At 32.6% G+C, this 26,004-nt stretch overlaps 1 protein-coding gene across 1 annotated transcript; it reads left to right on the top strand.

Annotated features, from left to right (window-relative positions):
• The first annotated feature begins 15,460 nt into the window (after positions 1-15,460).
• Positions 15,461-23,118, top strand: LOC135743792 (adhesion G-protein coupled receptor G2-like). The gene is made up of 13 exons (XM_065261645.1): positions 15,461-15,493; positions 15,643-15,672; positions 16,729-16,828; positions 16,915-17,056; positions 17,231-17,347; positions 17,469-17,585; positions 17,679-17,721; positions 17,817-17,914; positions 18,023-18,141; positions 18,270-18,538; positions 18,679-18,784; positions 21,440-21,720; positions 21,910-23,118. Exons 3-13 carry the CDS (start codon positions 16,755-16,757, stop codon positions 22,005-22,007), a joined length of 1,464 nt encoding a protein of 487 aa, XP_065117717.1. The 5' UTR covers positions 15,461-15,493; positions 15,643-15,672; positions 16,729-16,754; the 3' UTR covers positions 22,008-23,118.
• Positions 23,119-26,004: the final 2,886 nt, after the last annotated feature.

The raw sequence follows: 26,004 nt of genomic DNA, 5'->3' as shown, positions 1-26,004 counted from the left end.
ATCCTGGAGAGGTGACGTCTCCGAACCCCAACGTCTTGATACCGGGGTCCCTCAAGGCTCTGTGCTTGGACTGCTGCTCTTTTCGATATACATGACATCCCTGGGCTCTGTCATTCGGAAACATGGCTTTTCCTACCACTGCTATGCAGACGACACTCAACTCCACTTGTCGTTCCACCCTGATGATCCTACGGTTTCTGCCCGCATCTCGGCATGCCTGAGGGACATCTCACTCTGGATGAAGGATCACCATCTCCAGCTTAACCCTGGGAAGACAGAACTGCTTGTCATATCATCTGAACCAAAGATTCAGCACAACTTTTCCATTCAGCTAGGTTCCTCGACCATCACGCCTTCCAAGACGGCCAAAAACCTGGGAGTGGTCATTGATGATCGGCTTAGCTTCACGGAGCATGTTGCCAGCACCGCTCGCTCTTGTAGATTCATCCTCTACAATATTAGGAAAATTAGACCTTTCCTAGATGAGCATGCTACGCAGGTCCTGGTCCAAGCTCTTGTCCTGTCCAGGCTGGACTACTGCAATGCGCTACTGGCAGGACTTCCAGCCTGCACGACCAAACCCCTACAGATGATTCAGAACGCAGCGGCACGAGTGGTCTTCAAGAGCCAAAGAGGGCGCACGTCACTCCTCTCTTTGTCAAGTTACACTGGCTTCCTATAGCAGCCCGCATCAAATTTAAGGCTCTGCTCCTGGCCTTTAAAACCACCACTGGGTCAGCACCCCCTTACCTTCGCTTGCTTATAGAGCCTTATGTACCCTCTCGATCACTGCGCTCTGCCACCGAGCGACGACTTGTGGTACCATCTCAAAAAGGGAAGAAAACACTAACGCGTACCTTCTCAGGAACTGTCCCACAACTGTGGAATGATCTGCCGGTCGTGACACGATCAGCTGACACTGTAGCTGTCTTTAAGACTCAGCTAAAAACCCATCTCTTCCACCATTACCTAACTTCCTAATTACAGATTTACTATCTTTATTTAGTTACCCTTCTCTTTATCTCATTCTCTATTTACCTTCCTCTTTATCTAAAAAAAAAAAAAAAAAAAAAAAAACATACTAACATACCCTTGGCTATGTATATTGTGTTGGACTTGATGAGACTATTTCCAGTGCACTTATGTATTGCTGTTCTTATGTTGCCATAATTGCTTCTATTGTTTACCTCACTTGTAAGTCGCTTTGGACAAAAGCGTCTGCTAAATGACTAAATGTAAATGTAAATGTACTTTAACTCTGTTCCATAAAAAATTATTCTCTATTCTTTATATTCCTTATATGCCTGTTGTGTTATGTAAATGTTGTAATATCAACATCTTGAACTGAGAAATTTATTACATTTAACGTTGTACTAATTGAAGTTCTTGGTTGTGACATGACTTTGACTTATCTACAGTTCCCAGTCAATAAGACAACTGTAAGTGTAACTCTAACAACACGTTTAGATGTTCTCAGAATTCCCACAGATAAAATACTTTGTTAATTCTGCTGTTTTGTGTTGATATTTTTAGGCCACCACATATTCCTGTCAGTTATATAAAGAAGAAGGTAGGATTAAAAAAAATCTTTAAGATGATGCAGTTGGGTTTTTTCCATGCCAGTGGCACTCCATGAATTGAGATTGAGAAGATAAATAAAATAAAATAAAATGGCTGATGAGAAAAATAAAACACCAAATACCAAAAAAAGCTTTTAAAAGCTTAAAGGGTCTTTATAGTCTTACATTTGTTTTTAAAAATCCCCTAAATACCCTCAACATTAAAGCTTTTCATGTGTGCACGTGTGTGGACGCTTTCAATCAAAAAAACGCACATAAATCTCAAAAAAGCTAATAGTTTTCACACAAATATATGTAAGAAATACAAATATAATATGCTCACTGTGAAAGTTGTAGTGGCGTTGCCATTTCCTCACTAACTGAAGCGTTAGCTCGGTGCGTTACACTGAGGAGAAAACATATCAGTTTTATAACAAACATCATATCTACTAACCTAGTGTCTAAAACAACCAATACAATCACAATAAAGATAAACACTCGTTTTAAACCATGAAAAAATCTGTCTTGCTTTCAGTTCCTCTGGCTCGGCAAAATGATTTTTGTTTGTATGCTGTAATTGTTCAGATTTTCACTCAGTTTAACTTGAAAATGACTTAACAAATACTTAAAAATGACTTAAATGTAAATATTTAAGTACTTACCATAACTTTATTGTAGAAAATGTCAATCATCAACTCCCGCGCACCCACATTTAAAACCACTAAAGCCAATTATTTTCAGGTGCATGCCCATACGCTGTTATGTCTCAAACTACGTTCAGTCAACTCAGATTTTTCATTTGACACGATAAATTGGCTGAGCAGAGTTTAATATGTTCTGTGAATATATATTTATGTTTTACCCCAATAGCTTAAGTTTTAATTACCACAATGCATATTTTTGTTTTATTGTTTAATATTGTTTAAATATAAATTTTTTACAGTGTACGTTTTTAAAAATCCCTCCTTATACCCTGAATGTTTTTTTAAGGTGACCAAGTAAGCAGTAACAGCACAAGTGCTCCTTCAGGTAAAGTTTAAGATAAGTAAAACATGCAGGCTGTGCTTTAATATAGCTATTTTTTAAACATTTTATTTTTTTCATTTTTTTAAATCCCTACTGATACACTGATTTTTTTGTTTTTTTTAAGGTGACCTACTAAACAGAAACAGCACAAGTTCTCCTTCAGGTAAAGTTTAAGATAAGTAAAACATGCAGATTATGCTTTCATAAAGATATTTTTTGTGCCTGATTTCTAAACATAAAATTATGAAAAATTTTATTTTTACATTTTTTTAAATCATCCTGATACACTGAATGTTTTTTTAAGGTGACCGTGTAAGCACTAGCAACCCAAGTGCTTCTTTCAGTAAAGTTTAAGATTTCTAAATATAAAATTACGAAACATTACGATTACATTTTTAAAAATCACTCTTGATACCCTGAATGTTTTTTTTTGTTTTTGTTTAAGGTGACCAACTAAACAGTAACAGCACAAGATCTTCTTCAGGTAAAGTTTAAGATAAGTAAAAGATGCAGGCTGTGCTTTCATAAAGATATTTTTTGCCACTGATTTCTAAACATAAAATTACGAAACATTTTATTTTTACATTTTTAAAAATCCCTCCTGATACACAGATTTTTTTTTTTTAAGGTGGCCAAGTAAGCAGTAACAGCACAAGTGCACCTTCAGGTAAAGTTTAAGATAAGAAAAACATGCAGACTGTGCTTTCATAAAGATATTTTTTTGCCACTGATTTCTAAACATAAATTATGAAACATTTTATTTTTTACATTTTTAAAAATCACTCTTGAGACCCTGAATGTTTTTTTTTTTAAGGTGACCAAGTAAGCAGTAACAGCACAAGTTCTCCTTCAGGTAAAGTTTAAGATAAGAAAAACATGCGGACTGTGCTTTCATAAAGATATTTTTTGCCACTGATTTCTAAACATAAAATTATGAAACATTTTTTTTATCTTCTTTATACCCTGAATGTTTTTTGTTTTTAAGTTGACAATGTAAGCAGCAAAAGCACAAGTGCTCATACAGGTAAAGTTTAAGATAAGTAAAACATGCGGACTGTGCTTTCATATAGCATTTTTTTGCCACTGATTTCTAAACATAAAATTACGAAACATTTAATTTGTACATTTTTTAAAATCATCCTGATACACTGAATGTGTTTTTTTTCTGTTTTTTTTAGATGACCGTGTAAGCACTACCAACCTAAGTGCTTTTTTCGGTAAAGTTTAAGATTTATAAACATAAAATTACGAAACATTTTATTTTTTACATTTTTAAAAATCACTCTTGAGACCCTGAATGTAATTATTTTTTGCCACTGATTTCTAAACATAAATTATGAAACATTTTATTTTTTACATTTTTAAAAATCACTCTTGAGACCCTGAATGTTTTTTTTTTTAAGGTGACCAACTAAACAGTAACAGCACAAGATCTTCTTCAGGTAAAGTTTAAGATAAGTAAAACATGCAGATTATGTTGTCATAAAGATATTTTTTGCCACTGATTTTTAAACATAAATTATGAAACATTTTATTGTTACATTTTTAAAAATCCATCTTGATACACTGAATGTTTTTTTTTTAAGGAGGCCAAGTAAACAATAACAGCACAAGTGCTTCTTCAGGTAAAGTTTAAGATAAGAAAAATATGCAGATTATGCTTTCATAAAGATATTTTTTGTGCCTGATTTCTAAACATAAAATTACAAAAAAAATTATTTTTACATTTTTAAAAATCATCCTGATACACTGAATGTTTTTTTTGAAGGTGACCGTGTAAGCACTAGCAACCCAAGTGCTTCTTTAGGTAAAGTTTAAGATTTCTAAACATAAAATTACGAAACATTTTATTGTTATATTTTTAAAAATCCCTCTTGATACACTGAATGTTTTTTTTTAAGGAGGCCAAGTAAACAATAACAGCACAAGTTCTGCTTCAGGTAAAGTTTAAGATAAGAAAAATATGCAGATTATGCTTTCATAAAGATATTTTTTGTGCCTGATTTCTAAACATAAAATTACAAAAAAAATTATTTTTACATTTTTAAAAATCATCCTGATACACTGAATGTTTTTTTAAGGTGACCGTGTAAGCACAAGCAACCCAAGTGCTTCTTTCGGTAAAGTTTAAGATTTATAAACATAAAATTACGAAACATTACGATTGCATTTTTTTAAATCACTCGATACCCTGAATGTTTTTTTGTTTTTTTTAAGGTGACCAACTACACAGTAACAGCACAAGATCTTCTTCAGGTAAAGTTTAAGATAAGTAAAACATGCAGATTATGTTGTCATAAAGATATTTTTGCCACTGATTTCTAAACATAAAATTACGAAACATTTTATTGTTACATTTTTTTAAATCCCTCTTGATACACTGAATGTTTTTTTTAAGGAGGCCAAGTAAGCAGTAACAGCACAAGTGCTCCTTCAGGTAAAGTTTAAGATAAGAAAAACATGCAAGCTGTGCTTTCATAAAGATATTTTTTGCCACTGATTTCTAAACATAAAATTACTAAAAAAAATGTTTTTATCTTCCTTATACCCTGAATGTTTTTTGTTTTTAAGTTGACAATGTAAGCAACAAAAGCACAAGTGCTTTTTCAGGTAAAGTTTAAGATAAGTAAAACATGTAGGCTGTGCTTTCATAAAGCTATTTTTTACCACTGTTTTCTAAACATAAATTTACGAAACATTTTAATTTTACATTTTTAAAAATCCCTCCTGATACACTGATTTTTTTTAAGGTGACCAAGTAAGCAGTAACAGCACAAGTGCTCCTTCAGGTAAAGTTTAAGATAAGAAAAATATGCAGATTATGCTTTCATAAAGCATTTTTTTCCACTGATTTCTAAACATAAAAATACGAAACATTTAATTTTCACATTTTTAAAAATCATCCTGATACACTGAATGTGTGTTTTTTTAAGGTGACCGTGTAAGCACTAGCAACCCAAGTGCTTCTTTAGGTAAAGTTTAAGATTTCTAAACATAAAATTACGAAACATTTTATTGTTACATTTTTCAAAATCCCTCTTGATACACTGAATGTTTTTTTTTAAGGAGGCCAAGTAAGCAGTAACAGCACAAGTGCTCCTTCAGGTAAAGTTTAAGATAAGAAAAACATGCAAGCTGTGCTTTCATAAAGATATTTTTTGCCACTGATTTCTAAACATAAATTACGAAACATTTTAATTTTACATTTTTTAAATCCCTCCTGATACACTGATTTTTTTGTAAGGTGACCAACTAAACAGTAACAGCACAAGTTCTCCTTCAGGTAAAGTTTAAGATAAGAAAAACATGCAAGCTGTGCTTTCATAAAGATATTTTTTGCCACTGATTTCTAAACATAAAATTACGAAACATTTTATTGTTACATTTTTCAAAATCCCTCTTGATACACTGAATGTTTTTTTTTTTTTTTTTAAGGAGGCCAAGTAAGCAGTAACAGCACAAGTGCTCCTTTAGGTAAAGTTTAAGATAAAAAAACATGCAGGCTGTGCTTTAATAAAGATATTTTTTGCCACTGATTTCTAAACATAAATTTACGAAACATTTTAATTTTACATTTTTAAAAATCCCTCCTGATACACTGATTTTTTTTTAAGGTGACCAACTAAACAGTAACAGCACAAGATCTTCTTCAGGTAAAGTTTAAGATAAGTAAAACATGCAGATTATGTTGTCATAAAGATATTTTTTGCCACTGATTTCTAAACATAAATTATGAAACATTTTATTATTACATTTTTAAAAATCATTCTGATACACTAATGTTTTTTTTTTTTTTTTTTGAAGGTGACCGTGTAAGCACTAGCAACCCAAGTGCTTCTTTAGGTAAAGTTTAAGATTTCTAAACATAAAATTACGAAACATTTTATTGTTACATTTTTTAAAATCCCTCTTGATACACTGAATGTTTTTTTTTAAGGAGGCCAAGTAAGCAGTAACAGCACAAGTAGTCCTTTAGGTAAAGTTTAACATAAGTAAAACATGCAGACTGTGCTTTCATACAGCTTTTTTGCCACTGATTTCTAAACATAAATTACGAAACATTTTATTTTTACATTTTTAAAAATCACTCTTGATACCCTGAATGTTGTTTTTTTTAAGGTGACCAAGTAAGCAGTAACAGCACAAGTGCTCCTTCAGGTAAAGTTTAAGATAAGAATAACATGCAAGCTGTGCTTTCATAAAGATATTTTTTGCCACTGATTTCTAAACATAAATTACGAAACATTTTAATTTTACATTTTTAAAAATCCCTCCTGATACACTGATTTTTTTTAAGGTGACCAAGTAAGCAGTAACAGCACAAGTGCTCCTTCAGGTAAAGTTTAAGATAAGAAAAATATACAGATTATTCTTTCATAAAGCATTTTTTCCACTGATTTCTAAACATAAAATTACGAAACATTTAATTTTCACATTTTAAAAAATCATCCTGACACACTGAATGTGTGTTTTTTTAAGGTGACCGTGTAAGCACTAGCAACCCAAGTGCTTCTTTAGGTAAAGTTTAAGATTTCTAAACATAAAATTACGAAACATTTTATTGTTACATTTTTCAAAATCCCTCTTGATACAATGAATGTTTTTTTTTTTAAGGAGGCCAAGTAAGCAGTAACAGCACAAGTGCTCCTTTAGGTAAAGTTTAAGATAAAAAACATGCAGGCTGTGCTTTCATAAAGATATTTTTTGCCACTGATTTCTAAACATAAATTTACGAAAAAAAAAAATATTTATCTTCCTGATACCCTGAATGTTTTTTGTTTTTAAGTTGACAATGTAAGCAACAAAAGCACAAGTGCTTCTTCAGGTAAAGTTTAAGATAAGTAAAACATGCAGATTATGTTGTCATAAAGATATTTTTTGCCAATGATTTCTAAACATAAATTATGAAACATTTTATTATTACATTTTTTAAAATCATCCTGATACACTGAATGGTTGTTGTTGTTTTTTTGAAGGTGACCGTGTAAGCACTAGCAACCCAAGTGCTTCTTTGGGTAAAGTTTAAGATTTCTAAACATTAAATTACGAAACATTTTATTGTTACATTTTTTAAAATCCCTCTTGATACACTGAATGTTTTTTTTTAAGGAGGCCAAGTAAGCAGTAACAGCACAAGTGCTCCTTCAGGTAAAGTTTAAGATAAGAAAAACATGCAAGCTGTGCTTTCATAAAGATATTTTTTGCCACTGATTTCTAAACATAAATTACGAAACATTTTATTTTTACATTTTTAACAATCACTCTTGATTCCCTGAATGTTGTTTTTTTTTTAAGGTGACCAAGTTAGCAGTAACAGCACAAGTGCTTCTGCAGGTAAAGTTTAAGATAAGAATAACATGCAAGCTGTGCTTTCATAAAGATATTTTTTGCCACTGATTTCTAAACATAAATTTACGAAACATTTTAATTTTACATTTTTTAAAATCCCTCCTGATACACTGATTTATTTTAAGGTGACCAAGTAAGCAGTAACAGCACAAGTGCTCCTTCAGGTAAAGTTTAAGATAAGAAAAATATGCAGATTATTCTTTCATAAAGCATTTTTTCCACTGTTTTCTAAACATAAAAATACGAAACATTTAATTTTCACATTTTAAAAAATCATCCTGATACACTGAATGTGTGTTTTTTTAAGGTGACCGTGTAAGCACTAGCAACCCAAGTGCTTCTTTAGGTAAAGTTTAAGATTTCTAAACATAAAATTACGAAACATTTTATTGTTACATTTTTCAAAATCCCTCTTGATACACTGAATGTTTTTTTTTTTAAGGAGGCCAAGTAAGCAGTAACAGCACAAGTGCTCCTTTAGGTAAAGTTTAAGATAAAAAAACATGCAGGCTGTGCTTTCATAAAGATATTTTTTGCCACTGATTTCTAAACATAAATTTACGAAAAAAAAAAAATATTTATCTTCCTGATACCCTGAATGTTTTTTGTTTTTAAGTTGACAATGTGAGCAACAAAAGCACAAGTGCTTCTTCAGGTAAAGTTTAAGATACACTGTAAAAAAATTCCGTAGAAATTGCAGCTGGGTTGCCGGTAATTTACCGTAGATTTACATTTATGTTTTTTACTGGCAACATTTTGTTCAAAGTTAAATGAAAATTAAACATTTACAAGTCTTTATCTTTACAGAATAAAACTAAAAAACAGCATCAAGCAAAACATTCTGGAAAACAAAATCTGGACCAAAAAACTGAAAAAGGTTGATGATGATTTCTGGTTCCCAGAATGCTTTGCATGAGGCGGTTATTGTATAGTTTTATTCTGTAAAGATAAAGACTTGTTAATATTTGAAATTTATTTAACTTTGAACAAACTCTTGCCAGTAAATAACATAAATGTAAATCTACGGTAAATTACCGGCAACCCAGCTGCAATAACATTGAAATTTCTACGGAATTTTTTTACAGTGTAAGTAAAACATGCAGATTATGTTGTCATAAAGATATTTTTTGCCAATGATTTCTAAACATAAATTATGAAACATTTTATTATTACATTTTTTAAAATCATCCTGATACACTGAATGGTTGTTGTTGTTTTTTTGAAGGTGACCGTGTAAGCACTAGCAACCCAAGTGCTTCTTTGGGTAAAGTTTAAGATTTCTAAACATTAAATTACGAAACATTTTATTGTTACATTTTTCAAAATCCCTCTTGATACACTGAATGTTTTTTTAAGGTGACCGTGTAAGCACTAGCAACCCAAGTGCTTCTTTAGGTAAAGTTTAAGATTTCTAAACATAAAATTACGAAACATTTTATTGTTACATTTTTCAAAATCCCTCTTGATACACTGAATGTTTTTTTTTTAAGGAGGCCAAGTAAGCAGTAACAGCACAAGTGCTCCTTCAGGTAAAGTTTAAGATAAGAAAAACATGCAAGCTGTGCTTTCATAAAGATATTTTTTGCCACTGATTTCTAAACATAAATTTACGAAACATTTTAATTTTACATTTTTAAAAATCCCTCCTGATACACTGATTTTTTTTTTAAGGTGACAAAGTAAGCAGTAACAGCACAAGTGCTCCTTCAGGTAAAGTTTAAGATAAGAAAAACATGCAGATTATGTTGTCATAAAGATATGTTTTGCCACTGATTTCTAAACATAAATTATGAAACATTTTATTATTACATTTTTAAAAATCATCCTGATACACTGAATGTTTTTTTTTTTTTTTTTTTTTGAAGGTGACCGTGTAAGCACTAGCAACCCAAGTGCTTCTTTAGGTAAAGTTTAAGATTTCTAAACATAAAATTACGAAACATTTTATTGTTACATTTTCTAAAATCCCTCTTGATACACTGAATGTTTTTTTTTAAGGAGGCCAAGTAAGCAGTAACAGCACAAGTAGTCCTTTAGGTAAAGTTTAACATAAGTAAAACATGCAGACTGTGCTTTCATAAAGATATTTTTTGCCACTGATTTCTAAACATAAATTTACGAAACATTTTAATTTTACATTTTTAAAAATCCCTCCTGATACACTGATTTTTTTTTTAAGGTGACAAAGTAAGCAGTAACAGCACAAGTGCTCCTTCAGGTAAAGTTTAAGATAAGAAAAATATGCAGATTATGCTTTCATAAAGCATTTTTTTCCACTGATTTCTAAACATAAAATTACGAAACATTTAATTTTCACATTTTTAAAAATCATCCTGATACACTGAATGTTTTTTTAAGGTGACCGTGTAAGCACTAGCAACCCAAGTGCTTCTTTAGGTAAAGTTTAAGATTTCTAAACATAAAATTACGAAACATTTTATTGTTACATTTTTCAAAATCCCTCTTGATACACTGAATGTTTTTTTTTTTAAGGAGGCCAAGTAAGCAGTAACAGCACACGTGCTCCTTTAGGTAAAGTTTAAGATAAAAAAACATGCAGGCTGTGCTTTCATAAAGATATTTTTTGCCACTGATTTATAAACATAAATTATGAAACATTTTATTATTACATTTTTAAAAATCATCCTGATACACTGAATGGTTGTTTTTTTTTTTTTTTTTGAAGGTGACCGTGTAAGCACTAGCAACCCAAGTGCTTCTTTGGGTAAAGTTTAAGATTTCTAAACATAAAATTACGAAACATTTTATTGTTACATTTTCTAAAATCCCTCTTGATACACTGAATGTTTTTTTTTTAAGGAGGCCAAGTAAGCAGTAACAGCACAAGTAGTCCTTTAGGTAAAGTTTAACATAAGTAAAACATGCAGACTGTGCTTTCATACAGCTTTTTTGCCACTGATTTCTAAACATAAATTACGAAACATTTTAATTTTACATTTTTAAAAATCACTCTTGATTCCCTGAATGTTGTTTTTTTTTAAGGTGACCAAGTAAGCAGTAACAGCACAAGTGCTCCTTCAGGTAAAGTTTAAGATAAGAAAAATATGCAGATTGTGCTTTCATAAAGATATTTTTTGCCACTGATTTCTAAACATAAATTTACGAAACATTTTAATTTTACATTTTTAAAAATCCCTCCTGATACACTGATTTTTTTTAAGGTGACCAAGTAAGCAGTAGCAACCCAAGTGCTTCTTTAGGTAAAGTTTAAGATTTCTAAACATAAAATTACGAAACATTTTATTGTTACATTTTTCAAAATCCCTCTTGATACACTGAATGTTTTTTTTTTTAAGGAGGCCAAGTAAGCAGTAACAGCACAAGTGCTCCTTTAGGTAAAGTTTAAGATAAAAAAAACATGCAGACTGTGCTTTCATAAAGATATTTTTTGCCACTGATTTCTAAACATAAATTACGAAACATTTTATTTTTACATTTTTAAAAATCACTCTTGATTCCCTGAATGTTGTTTTTTTTTAAGGTGACCAAGTAAGCAGTAACAGCACAAGTGCTTCTTCAGGTAAAGTTTAAGATAAGAAAAACATGCAAGCTGTGCTTTCATAAAGATATTTTTGCCACTGATTTCTAAACATAAATTTACAAAACATTTTAATTTTACATTTTTAAAAATCCCTCCTGATACACTGATTTTTTTTAAGGTGACCAACTAAACAGTAACAGCACAAGATCTTCTTCAGGTAAAGTTTAAGATAAGTAAAACATGCAGATTATGTTGTCATAAAGATATGTTTTGCCACTGATTTCTAAACATAAATTATGAAACATTTTATTATTACATTTTTAAAAATCATCCTGATACACTGAATGGTTGTTTTTTTTTTTTTTTGAAGGTGACCGTGTAAGCACTAGCAACCCAAGTGCTTCTTTGGGTAAAGTTTAAGATTTCTAAACATAAAATTACGAAACATTTTATTGTTACATTTTCTAAAATCCCTCTTGATACACTGAATGTTTTTTTTTAAGGAGGCCAAGTAAGCAGTAACAGCACAAGTAGTCCTTTAGGTAAAGTTTAACATAAGTAAAACATGCAGACTGTGCTTTCATACAGCTTTTTTGCCACTGATTTCTAAACATAAATTTACAAAACATTTTAATTTTACATTTTTACAAAAAAAAATTTAAGGTGACCAAGTAAGCAGTAACAGCACAAGTGCTCCTTCAGGTAAAGTTTAAGATAAGAAAAATATGCAGATTATGCTTTCATAAAGCATTTTTTTCCACTGATTTCTAAACATAAAATTACGAAACATTTAATTTTCAAATTTTTTAAAATCATCCTGATACACTAAATGTGTGTTTTTTTAAGGTGACCGTATAAGCACTAGCAACCCAAGTGCTTCTTTAGGTAAAGTTTAAGATTTTCTAAACATAAAATTACAAAACATTTTATTTTTAAAATTTTTAAAATCCCTCTTGATACACTGAATGTTTTTTTAAGGTGACCAAGTTAGCAGTAACAGCCCAAGTGCTTCCTCAGGTAAAGTTTAAGATAAAAAAAACATGTAGGCTGTGCTTTCATATAGCATTTTCATATTTCATTTTTTTTCCCACACTGTAAAAAATAAATTGTTGGCTCAATGAATTATTTTTTAGTAACTAGTTCCACAGAAATTTTACGTTCACTCAATTTCTGTCTCCAAAGTGTTACCTGGATTGATGTTTTTTAGTTGGCCCAAATTTGACTCAAATATAAAAAAGTATGTTGGCTCAATTAGCTTTATAGTTCATTCAACTAAAATGTTTTAATCAGTTGAATCTTTAAAAACTTACAGCAAAGACTCTGTCAATTAAAATTTAAGTATTCACTCAATGTTTTATGTGTTACTTCAATTAATATTTATTATTTGGGATTTTTTTAATAACATTTTTAAATTATTTATCAAATAATTTATGCTGGTGTTGTAAACAAAATAATTAACTTCAGTCACATAAAAACAAAAGCTTTTTATTCACTTATCATACAGACTGAACATACAGAATTAAGTCTTCTTTAAATAGAGGGCATTAAACAGTCCAAAAAGCCTCCAAAGTCAGTCAGAACATCACCAGGGCCATTTAGGAGACTTTCCTCAGCCAGTCCAAGCGGAGACTGTCTCGCTATGTATCCTTCTGGTCCGCCCCTCACATCATCTCCGCTCTGGTTTGATAAACAGAGGAATATAAACACACACACATACATAAATAACATGTTTAATATAATAAAGTTTGACGGTGAAAGACTTTATTCCCTAAATAACGTTAATGTTAGGCCAAATTTCCCTCAGACATCACACATAATTAAACACTATTGGGCGGTTTTCTCGGACAGGGCTTTTCACTGACTAAAATAACTTACTGACATCTCTTAAAATATGAGTGCTATTGTTTTGTCTCAAAATGCACGCCAGTATTGTATTATATAAGGTTTGTTTGTAAAAATGTCCCAATTATAATAAAGACCGAGTTCTAAACTTTGTCCGGTAAACCAACCCTATATCCAGGCTTTTTATCTTAACTAAAATAGCTCCACTTTAATTCGGTCACGTAACATAACACACTTCTAATATATCTTTACAAAAGTATAATTACAAAAACGTCGAGTATTTGCGTCTTTGCCAATTAATATATTCTAAAATTTACATTTAATTACAAACACTTACCTGACGTGAACTTGAGGAAACGGCTGACTTGTGTCCTCCCTTGTGTGAATCAGTAAGTGATTCCAGCTGTTGCGTGCGGATTGATCTCAGATGAAATGACCTGTGATCCAGATCCTTCCGAGTTAAAACATTTTAAATTCAAAATACACAGACGCACGCGCATACATACATACATGCACACGCGCGAGCACGCGCGCGCGCACACACGCACAAACACGGGTACACACACGGGTATATTTAGAAGTTTTAAGATTGTTATTGATATTGAATGATATTGGGACTATTTCTCCACTCGCACCTTCAGCTCTGAAGTTCAAAATCGCAGGCAGTACGCAGCCCAGTTATAACAAATGTGAAAGATATGAAATATCATTCAACAGCGATATCATTTAAGTGCAATCCTAAAATATGATTTAAAACATACCGGTAAACCTTTTATTATTAAGTAAGAGAAATTAAAATGAATTAAATCGCATGTTTAAACGCCACAGAGATATCAGAGCCAGCAGTCGATTTCTGATGGGCTTGCCGAGGCGAGGCTGCGCTGGGCGGGGTGTGAGCGCTTAAGTGTCTGTGATTTTCTGGAGCTCATCTGGAGCTCTTCTCCGTCCGAAAGTGTCCGAGCACATTTTTAAATAGACGCTATCTATATTAACCGACCGCATATTTAAACTTAAAGCACATACATTCACGCCTGAACAACTCTTAAAATTACATTTTGTTACCAAATAACAGTAATATTGTGAGCATTTTGTTGTCAGGAAACATAGCTGTCATAAGTCCACATATTGACCAGATTTGTCTTAATAAGTTCAGTCAATATAGCCATTCTTGATGTTGACTGAATTTGGAAATAACCATTCACTTAATGTTTTAAACACAGATTTATCTAGACTTAAAATAATATGTCTACTCAACTAAGCCCAAACAAGAAAATTGGTTTAACTTATATATTTTTGCCCTTCCAACATTTCATTAATTGGATTTTTTACAGTGCACTGATTTCTAAACATAAAATTAAGAAACATTTTATTTTTAAAATTTTTTAAATCTTCCTTATACCCTGAATGTTTTTTGTTTAAGTTGACCATGTAAGCAGCAAAAGCACAAGTGCTTCTTCAGGTAAAGTTTAAGATAAGTAAAACATGCAGATTATGCTTTCATAAAGATATTTTTTGCCACTGATTTCTAAACATAAATAACAAAACTTTTTATTTTTACTTTTTTTTTTTAAATATTCCTCATACCCTGAATGTTTTTTAAAGGTGACCAACTAAACAGTAACAGCGCAAGTTCTCCTTCAGGTAAAGTTTTAGTTAAGAAAAACATGCAGACAACGTTTTCATAAAGATATTTTTTGCCACTGATTTCTAAACATAAATTATGAAACATTTTATTTTTACATTTTTAAAAATCATCCTGATACACTGAATGTGTTTTTTTTTTTTTTTTTTTTTGAAGGTGACCAACTAAACAGTAACAGCACAAGATCTTCTTCAGGTAAAGTTTAAGATAAGTAAAACATGCAGATTATGCTTTCATAAAGATATTTTTTGCCACTGATTTCTAAACATAAATAACAAAACTTTTTATTTTTACTTTTTTTTTTTAAATATTCCTCATACCCTGAATGTTTTTTAAAGGTGACCAACTAAACAGTAACAGCGCAAGTTCTCCTTCAGGTAAAGTTTTAGTTAAGAAAAACATGCAGACAACGTTTTCATAAAGATATTTTTTGCCACTGATTTCTAAACATAAATTATGAAACATTTTATTTTTACATTTTTAAAAATCATCCTGATACACTGAATGTGTTTTTTTTTTTTTTTTTTTTTGAAGGTGACCAACTAAACAGTAACAGCACAAGATCTTCTTCAGGTAAAGTTTAAGATAAGTAAAACATGCAGATTATGCTGTCATAAATATATTTTTTGCCACTGATTTCTAAACATAAATTACGAAACATTTTATTATTACATTTTTTAAAATCCCTCCTGATACCCTCTATGTTTTTTACGTTAACCAAGGAAGCAGTAACAGCACAAGTGCTTCTTCAGGTAAAGTTTAAGATAGATGTGAATAACAATCTTTGTTATTATATCTCAGTTTACTCTGATGTCAGATGCTCTGCATGGCTCCCGGTGTACATTTGTGACCATGCACCACAAACCCAGTCGTAAGGGTTAATTTTCTGAAATAAGGATTTATGCATTATCATGAAAGCAGCAAATAAGCTTTCCATTGACAATATTTAGCCGAGATACAATGATTTGAAAATGTGGAGTCTACAAAATCTAAATATTGAGAAAATCACATTTAAAGATCAAAATCCAAATGACGTCTTAGCAACACATTATAAATGAAAAGGTTTATTTTAGCACTCTTCACTAGCTTACTGCTGTAATTACCTTGTTGACTGAGCTTTTTTAAATAAAAAGCTTACATTTCTCAAACTTTAATGGGAAATCCCCAAGAACTGGGTAGCAAAGCGAAGTTTGTAGGCGAGTTTCTAGCCAATTTTGTTTACGATTTTGCTACATCCACTCAAAAAAATTAAGTTTGGATATATTTATGGTACTGTAGGACAGTGGTTCCCAACCTTTTTCACTATAAGGCCCCCTAGTTGTCCACAACAATATTTGAATGCCCCCATTTGCTAATTTTTTTACATAAAATTAAATAGAAGTTGGAATAACTAGACATTTATATTCCCTAATAAAATGGCCTAAAAAAAATTAAAAAACATCATGCTTTAGTTTATTTTAATGCTTGTTTTGTCCATTTTTTATAATTTTAATTCATCTTGAGACCCCCTTGGAAATCCGCTGAGGCCCCCCTCTTGGGAAACACTGCTGTAGGAACTGTACAAAATATCTTCAAGGAACATAATCTTTACATAATATAGTAATTATTGGCATAAAAGATTAATGTATAATTTTAACCCATGCAATGTATTTTTGTATTTTCCATTAATATAAAGAAGAAGTATGATTAGAGATCTTGTAAAAATAGTTTTTTTGTTTTGTAATGATTGAGTTATGTGTTAAACCTGTAAACCATTATAAACCAGACAAACCTAAAGATGTTATTTTGCACAACATTGCCTATTGCAGAAAATCAAACAAATACCTGTGACCAAATGTTTAAAGAAATGGAAACATTGCACAACAGCAACAAACCAAATAAAACTCTCGGTTGGTCAATCTACAACAGGTAATGCCAACTGTTTTTAAATAATTAAATATGCATGATTCTGGTGTTGACTTGTATTAATCCACATTGACGTGATCGTTACGCAGACTGGAGAAAGAAATCATAAACAACATTACAATATGTGCAGAGAAACCTGAGACTTACATATTTGGGCATGTTGCAATGGCTGTGGTTGTAATAAATGTAAGCATGGTGACAGATGGTCATTTACCAATCAACACTTCAAAGGTAAAAATCTTCCTACATCATTAAACACCTCAAAACCAAGGCCAAAAATCGGACATTATTTTGCTGTACACCCTTAAAATACTTATTTCTGCTGACTAAAAATTAAAGAATTTAAGCGTGCATGCTGTTGATTTTATATAGTTTTAACCTATTTATAATTTCTATTCATTTAAGCTTTTAAATGATACTAAAGCACCACATATATGGATCCCAGTGGAGCCTTTCAAAAATGTTTCAGAAGCGGATCGCAAACTTGGTGTAGTTGTCTACGATTTTGATGAGCAATTCACTGTGAGTCATTTTATTTCTTTATTGATCTGCTGAGTGTAAACTATTTCAAGTATCATTATTTTAACTCTGTTCCTTATATAAATCTGCCTGTTGTTTCATGTAAATGGTGTTATTTTAACAGTGTGAACAAAGAAACCCGATTATAATATCTAAAGTCGTACGGATTGAAGTTCCTAGGCGTCACATTGTGAATTTGACCGAACGACTTATAATACAGTTCCCAGTCAATAAGAAAACTGTAAGTGTAACTCTTACAACACTTTTCACATGTTATCAACATTCCCACACATTGCTAATTCAGATTTTTTTGTGTGTGTTGATATATTTATAGAAAAATGTCAGTTCCTGTCAGTTCTATGATGAAAACAGTGCAGGTAGGTAGATGTAGAACAAATATTTCTGTTATAGACATTTTATGCTAAAACAAGTGAATACATGCTGTTTTTGTTTGTTTCATGTCACTGAAAAGAAAACACCTGGAAAAATGACGGGTGTATCACCAAACAGATCAGTGATAATGTTGTGAATTGTTCCTGTGATCATATGACTCCATTTGCTTTGCTTATGGTGAGGACCTATAGAGACTTTTCATTCAATGCATTAAATAATAATGGAAATATTCATTGATTTATATCATCCTCATAAACACCACGACTCTCTTTGTGCTCCATTCAGATTGATATAAAGAACATTGATGAACAACAGTGGGAAATCATGTCATGCATCAGCTATATAGGCTGCAGTCTGTCTGCCGTATTTTCTGCTTTCTCCATATTGTCCTATATTGTCAACAGGTGCAGTTCCTTATGTTTTCAAATAAATGTTTGTCAAATCTCTGATCTCTAAATAGAGATCTGTAATGTGATCTCAGACACGATTGTGTCTAATAAACTTTTATAATAGGTTACTGTGTGTTTTTCAGTAATGCCAGGAAAGAAGTGTCCAGACGCATCCATGTGTCTCTGAGTGCTGCTCTGTTTCTCCTCAACATCAGCTTCATGCTCAGTGAATGGGCCGCCACACTGAATATAAATGAAGTTTGTGTGTTTATTGCGGTGACGATACACTACAGTCTGTTGTGTTGTTTCACCTGGATGGCCATTGAAGCTCTGCACCTCTATCTTCTTCTGGTCAGAGTCTTCAACATTCACATCAAGCACTACATGGCAAAGCTCTCTCTGATTGGATGGGGTGAGAAATATAAGCAATGTTTTTCTAATAACATAAAATGTACAGTATAGTTTGTAAGGAAAAAGAAAGCCAGAAGTAATATTGGTGATTTTTAAAAACCAATTGGCAGATTTTTGAAATGTGGTTTTCCCTCTTGACAGGAGTCCCGGCTCTTCTTGTTGGATGCTTGCTATCAATTCAGAGCACTCGATCTGTGTATGGTACCCAAAAAGTCACATTAACAGATACCAATAAAACAAATGCAGTGTAAGTGCTCACATTATAATTTTGCACTTGATACAGACAATGATATTTTTCTGGGATACACAGAGTGAACAAATTGTCAAGTGGTTATTATTTTGACACAAATAGAAGAAACAATGTATGGAGATGATACCAGAGCGCATTGGAAAGAATGAGGAAAGCGATGGTCACTGTTTTTTGAGACGAAATGTGAACCATTGCACTGTCTTGAAATGCCATTACCAAGCTAATATATGTGAATTATTATTCCTACTCAGGAAACCTTATTCCAATTAGCTTCAATGATGGAGTAGTAGCCTACACAATTTACTACAAATGCACAAGTGAACTTAAACAAATGTGTTAAATTGAATTAAGATGCGGAAAATTTAAGCTAATAGGAGCAATCTTATATGGGACCGATCACGGAAAGTAGGGACACAAGTCGGATCTGGGGCATTTTGAGTTATTCACAGATTCTTAAGTGTAGTCTCTAAGGTTTCCAACGATGTGTAACACATGGAAATCTGATAAGATTTGGAGACGTTATGGCTTTTGAACGTAGGAACTCAAAGCCGAGAAAATAGACTTTAAAAGTTACACCTTTCTTTTGCTGGGAGAGACAATAGGGCTCATTTACATCACATTAAGCTAAGCCATACCCCCTGTAAAGCCATTTTGAGATACAGATGTTCTAGCATCATATGTAGTATTTTATGACAGAAGGCCGGATGACAACATGCAAAAATAAACAGGACTTTTTACCTTTGTGTTGATCAAAGTCGAATCCAGTCTGTTTCAGATGTGTGATTCATCCAATGACCATTTTTGTCCACAAATTCATATAATCTGTGAAATATAGATATATAGTCTATTGTTTACATCAGATCTCGCATGAATGTCTGGTAATAGAATATAATATACAATCTGAGTACTATTTACATCGTAACACTGTATATGAGATTACACTTTACGTTTTTGGTAAACAAATGAACCCACCTTCAAGGTTTGTATTTGAAATAGGGAGGCAGTATAATAGATAATCCAAACAGCGCCGTCGAAAACGTGACGTCCTTTAGGGATGTAACCAATCGCTCGCTCGTTCCTCCATCAGCCAATGACTTCATGGAAAATAGTGATAGACAAAACATGTAGCCAATTAGATAACGAATTCAATGATCTTTGTGTGACTTTTTTGTGTATGTTTGACGTCATGCTGCGGTGCAAGAACTGACAGGTGGATGACGTCAAAGTACCGCGAGAGCGATTCGAAATTAAACTTCTCCGTAAGATTTCTTGAATAGCTCTCGCGGTACTTTGAAGTCACCTGACTGCGGCACCGCATAAAGTCGAATAAGCCAGCATTCGTCAAGCCAGGCTGATTTGTTGCGGCCCAGCTTTGCTTACAGTCTGGGGAGACGCACGCTGTAAGTTTGAAAAAAAAACTTAGCAAATATTTCTGAGGAACAGGTCAGCCGCATCACTACAGTCATGTGACTTCACGCGTTTCACAAGAGAACCGGAAGAGAAGACCATGCTGAATAAAGTCGTAATTCTTGCTATTTTTGGTCCAAAATGTATTTTCGATGCTTCAACACATTCTAACTTACCCACTGATGTCACATGGATTCCTTTGATGATGTTTTTATTACCTTTCTGGACATGGAAACCGTACATAGATTTTCAATGGAGGGACAGAAAGCTCTCTGACTAAATCTGAAGTTAAAACATCTTAAACTGTGTTCCGAAGATGAACGGAGGTCTTCCGAGTTTAGATCGACATAAGGGTAAGTCATTAATGACATTATTTTCATTTCTGGGCGAACTATCCTTATTTAGTAGTCACGGTGTTCCATTTGGGGGCGGGGGCAAAAACAAAAGCCGCTTATCCAGTATGTAAATACACACAGACAATGATGCCCCCTGCTGCACGCTAGAATCTCAGGAAAAACAAGCCAGTTTCAACTGCAAAATATACGCGTTTAAATATACAAAAACTGCTATCTCAAACATGGAGAGGCTTCTTCGTGATCTCAACTACCAGATTCTGCAAAAACTAAATAAAAATCACCAATTTTGAACAAAAAAAACCTTTCTTTCTCATTATCTCGAAAGTTGTGCTGCCTACTTGTGTCACTGGTTTCCGGACGGATCACATATGTGGTGGGTCACTCACAATTATATACAGCAGTAGGCTATAAGCAAAAAAGCAAATAAGACACACACATAAGCAATACATTCGTTTAACCATTTGTCTAAAATCTTATAAAAGTTTGTCCAAAAAGTTGTAAAACCTAAAGCACCATATCATCACTCATCTTAACTCAAGAAACTTAATTTAAAAGCATTTAAATTATTTCCCTTCCAACCCTAATGCTACAAAAGTACCCATTAACGTAAGATAATTCCTTTCTATCTTACTTTGCACAAATGTAAACACATGCACACACCTGTTGCTGGCCTGATGCGCAGTAGAGATCGTTGTGGCCCAAACAGCGATGTTCCCTTCGGTCCGCAGACTCTCAGAGTAAACTAAATAAATGCAAAGTTACCTTACTGTGCATTATGGGCAAAAGGCAGTGTTCATGCAAGTGAATACAAACTACACTGTTTTTACTCAGTGCCACACATCTCTGTAACTATTTAAACCTTCAAACATGTTTATTTTGTTTAATACAGCTGCTGGACAACAGATGCTGTCATCCCTTATGCTGTGAACATTTCCTACTTTATTCTTGTATTCCTGTTCAACTCCATAATCCTGATCCTAGTGTCCAGATTAATCTTTAGGCTACGAAAATCAGACAACGGACCTAAGAGCAAAACCGCTTGCAAAAATGCCGGCACAGTTCTTGGTTTAATGTGTCTGCTGGGGACCACGTGGGGTTTGGCCTTTTTCACTATGGGATATACAAACTATCCTATTCTTTACCTATTCTGCATCTTCAACTCAGCACAAGGTAGACTCACCTCCAGCAAAAATATATTTTTTGCACAATTTTACTCATTTGCATTTAATGAGGCATTCAGTTTACATGTATGTTTTTAGATACTTTAATTCTTAGCAGTATATTTTATAACTTGGAAAGATGCTGGACTGAACTGACTGTACATGGAGTAAATTTGAACACTGATGTTTATTTTGGCAGGGTTTTACATCTTTCTGTGGATGTGTCTGAAAGGGAGGACTAAAAAACAGCAAGAAAATATAAGGACTGCTATCAGTGACATCCATAAACAAAACTAACCTTAAATCACTTTGAAATCAACAGGTTTCACGTAACAGCAAAATCAAAGTGGTATACATTAACGGTTTAATTATCATAAAAAAAAAATTTAAATATAGTTTAATTATTTACTTTATGGTTTATAATAGTTTCATTGAAGTTTAAAAAAAACACTTTATTCATTTTTAAAGCAACACCAAAGAGTTTTGGCTCTTTGCTCCCCCTATAGGTTAGAAGCGTAATTGTCCATTACCCACTGTCATAAATACTGAGGCATAGCTGGCTCTGATTGGATTGTAGGTCTGCCGTAAAGCAAGTTTTTGTAGTATTCACTCGGACTACAGGACCACTACACGACGTTTGGAAACTTATTTAGTGCGGTTTTGGCCGATAGAGGGCTGCAAAGCGAATGTGAAAGTGCTGTTCACCCTGTTTAGAGTGGATGAACCACTGAAACTGTTTTGGAAGCGTTATTTTAAGGTAAAAAAACTCTTTGGTGTTGCTTTAAGTAAGCGTACTGTTTAAATAAATGAAATTTTAGTGAATTTTTTAATTAAATGCTTGGACATACAATATTGTATACATGTTTTATGTATACTCTTTATTCAATATTATACAACAGGGCTGCATTCAGCCCCGTCAAACTTAGCACAACGTTTTTTAAACAAAAACGGTGATGTGTTGAACACCCTGTTTTGATGACGCATGCCAAATTGCGTCCTATGCTGTCACTCCCGGTGGCTGAAATGTTGATGATGAATATCTTTGTGTTTTCTTGGATTGATTATTGTAATGCTTTGCTGGTTGGGGTCTCAAACACTCCCCTAAATAAATTGCACCTGGTTCAAAATTCAGCCGCCCAAATCCTGACTGGAACCAGGACGGGGACCAAATCACTCTTTTAACTTATTTTGACAGTATGTTCTTATTTGGTGTGTTTTTATTTCTTACTTATTTTAATGTATTGTTTGTATAATAGTATGTTTCCTTTGTCTTCTGTCAAGCGCTTTGAGATGCTACTTTTAAAGGCACTATAGAAAAGAAAGTTTATTATTATTATTATTATTTAGTAAGTCAATAATTAATCTTGACTGACTGCTATGAATGAAGTCAAACTGAAAAACTTAAACATGCAGCTGTAAATAAAGCATATTAAAGCATTTAAGATACATTTACATGTTTTGATTTAGCAGAGGCTTTCATCCGAAGTGAATTGGAAATAAAGGAGAATTCAACATAGCTGTAACAGCAAAAACTGTTGAAAATAATATAGGTCAAAGTTTGCATAAAATGTTACCATAGTAAATGCAAAAACATTTGTAAGCACATTCTTCAGGTTCCATAAACTTGTTACATATGATATTGTTGGTAGATTGCAACATAATAACTATAATTCTTCATGAAGATATTACCAACAGCAAAGGAGCATAATAATTATAAATAATACAATGTTACAAGGTTATTTTAAAATTAGGTAAATTCTTTGTAAATATGTTAATTCATCATTATTTCTTCCCACAGCTGAAATATCGTAAAATGATCCATACAATATATGCAAAATATAAACAGACTATTCAGATTAAAAAGTAAAAGTAAAATAAATTGCTCTCAGTCATTCAAATGTTTTTAAGAGGAAGTTGTTTCCATTGAACTCATATGACCACAATGACAGTATATTTACTGTTGTAGTTGTTGTTGTTGTGCGATGGTACAGTATCAGACAGTACTGAAAAATTTGCATTTACATTCATAAACTGGTATTTGCATGATACACAAAAGCTACTGTAAGAATATCATAACAGTGTTTCAAAATGTTTTTTTAGATGTTTGTATTAAAACTATCCTTATCATCCTAATCCTAGTTATATAACTTATAACATTTAATTAACCTAAGCATAACAATGTGCATATCAGTTATACTTAAAGCGGAGGTATTTCATATATTCTGATCTTATTGGAGAGTTGGATTTCTTTTGCTAAACATGCGCAAAGGTTCAATATTTCTGAATGCACTGTACAGGGGTCGGAACGTTTTTTTTTTCCGATTTCCTAATCTGTTGCGTAACGTGTCCGGGGAGTGCAGTGGAAGTCCTTATATGGGCACGTTAACCGGAATAGCGCACTCACACACCAACCAAGAGCTGTAACAAAATCAACATCATCTTGTTTGTGTGGGAAATTTAAGCTTCAGTTCAGTTTTCCAAAAGAACCAAGCCTTATAGAAACAGTAAATATAGTTTGTTTATGCGAGGTAGCAGCGTGTGTGTTTGTTTAACATTGGATTTTGTTGAATTGGGGCGGTCCCAACTGAATTATGAGTCGCAGGCAATAAGTAAAAGTTTTTTGGCAATCGTCACACAAGTGCATAGGCCTAGAATGTAAACGGAACAAACATGTAGTGAATCACAAGTTATCCAGAGATAGTGGGATAATGTTTTGTGTGTGTTGCTTGCAACTCTCTCCACCAAAAGTACACCTCCAAGGGCTTGGGTTTTTCCGGAAGGTAGGGGTAAAGCTGATCCAACTTTTATAAATCGAATAAAAAACTAAAGACTCTTTTGATATTTGAAGGATGAAATACGACTCTACTGTATTAGTCTACTTAAGGTTAACATGAAAACTTGTGTGGTTCAACAGTAAAAGTTTTTATCCGTAAGTCGAGATGGACCAGTTCAGATTTTTACCTGTCTAGTCTTAATTTTAAGTAACAGTATAAAAACCTTCATTATATACATGAGGATATGATAACATTAAGGTACACTGCTAATAACAATGATATTTTTGTTGCTCATACATCATTCTTACTGTTAAGCTCTGACTTTACATTTATATTACATTGAAATGTTGTACATTTTGGAGTACAATATTATACCCTAAGGACCTATCGTAGTACTTTACCTTTAAATGTACACAATAGATCCTTTAAGGTACAGTAATGTACCCAAAAAGGTACAACATTGTATTATATTATGTATACCTGTAAAGGTACAAAACAGTACCTTAGGGTACCACCCCAGTGTCAAAAAAGTATACCGTTTTAAACCTTTTTTCTGACAGTGTAGGTGGTGTTATTAAATTCATCTTCAAAGTCTTATTAAATGATATTATGTACTGTATGAAAAGACAATAATGTGCATATATAATTGATTTTGTCAAAACTGGCCTTTGATTTTCTTTTATTAAAATGTATAAAACTTTCATATAGGTACACAGTATGTGTGCATGCTAACTAATGCTGACAAACAAATGTGATGACCAGTATCTGTTATTACAGCAGATCATTGGGTGTGTGTCCAAAACCACAAGATTTGTGTTAAGGGTTTATTCACAATGTAGCGTGTAATTACAAAGTTGCCACACAGAGCTTCACAACTTCATCCTCCACAGCTTAGAAAATGGTGCGGTAAGTGAATAAACACTATACATGAATACAGATCTAACTTATTTTCTGATATAAAAGTAGAATTACAAATAGCTTCTGAATTTATGTAAGAGATTTCACATAAATGTACTTCCGTGGCTCAACAGTAAAAGATTTTTCTGCAAGCCCAATGAAGATTTTTGCCTACCCAGGCTTTAAGTAACATAAGAGTATGAAAATCCACATAATAAACACTAGGATATGATAACATTAGTGCACTGCTATTAAATTTTTTTTGTGCTCATACTGGCCTGAGCCATTCTTACTGTTGAGCCCTGACTGGACATTTATATTACAACATATAGTTTATCAGTAAATTATTATAAATTATTTTTCACAGAGTTGAATATTTAACACTTCTTCTGTTTATGACTCTGATGTGCGATGGGGATCCAGGTAAGTTCTTAAAATGTCTTAAAATCAAAGTTTAGATGCCTTCTTAGGAATGTTTTTAAAGAACCTGACCTAAAAATATCCATAGACTTACATTTACTGTACATTACATTTACATGCATTCATTCGTTCTTCAATACAGAGCTGTGCACGTGTAGCTGCTTTTCTGAAAAAACAAGAAAAAAGTTAAATTGCAGTTTAAC

Source organism: Paramisgurnus dabryanus, chromosome 2 (genome assembly GCF_030506205.2).
Source record: "Paramisgurnus dabryanus chromosome 2, PD_genome_1.1, whole genome shotgun sequence".
Lineage (NCBI taxonomy): Eukaryota > Metazoa > Chordata > Actinopteri > Cypriniformes > Cobitidae > Paramisgurnus > Paramisgurnus dabryanus.
This window is presented reverse-complemented; position numbering and strand designations above follow the sequence as displayed.

What these genes read in the sequence shown, in the direction of transcription:
- LOC135743792 (XM_065261645.1), top strand. Translation starts at nt 16,755, where the DNA reads ATGTTTAAAGAAATGGAAACATTGCACAACAGCAACAAACCAAATAAA. An exon ending in GGTTGGTCAATCTACAACAG is followed by an intron (nt 16,829 to 16,914) that starts GTAATGCCAACT and finishes ATCGTTACGCAG; the next exon opens with ACTGGAGAAAGAAATCATAA. An exon ending in CTCCATTTGCTTTGCTTATG is followed by an intron (nt 17,915 to 18,022) that starts GTGAGGACCTAT and finishes TGCTCCATTCAG; the next exon opens with ATTGATATAAAGAACATTGA.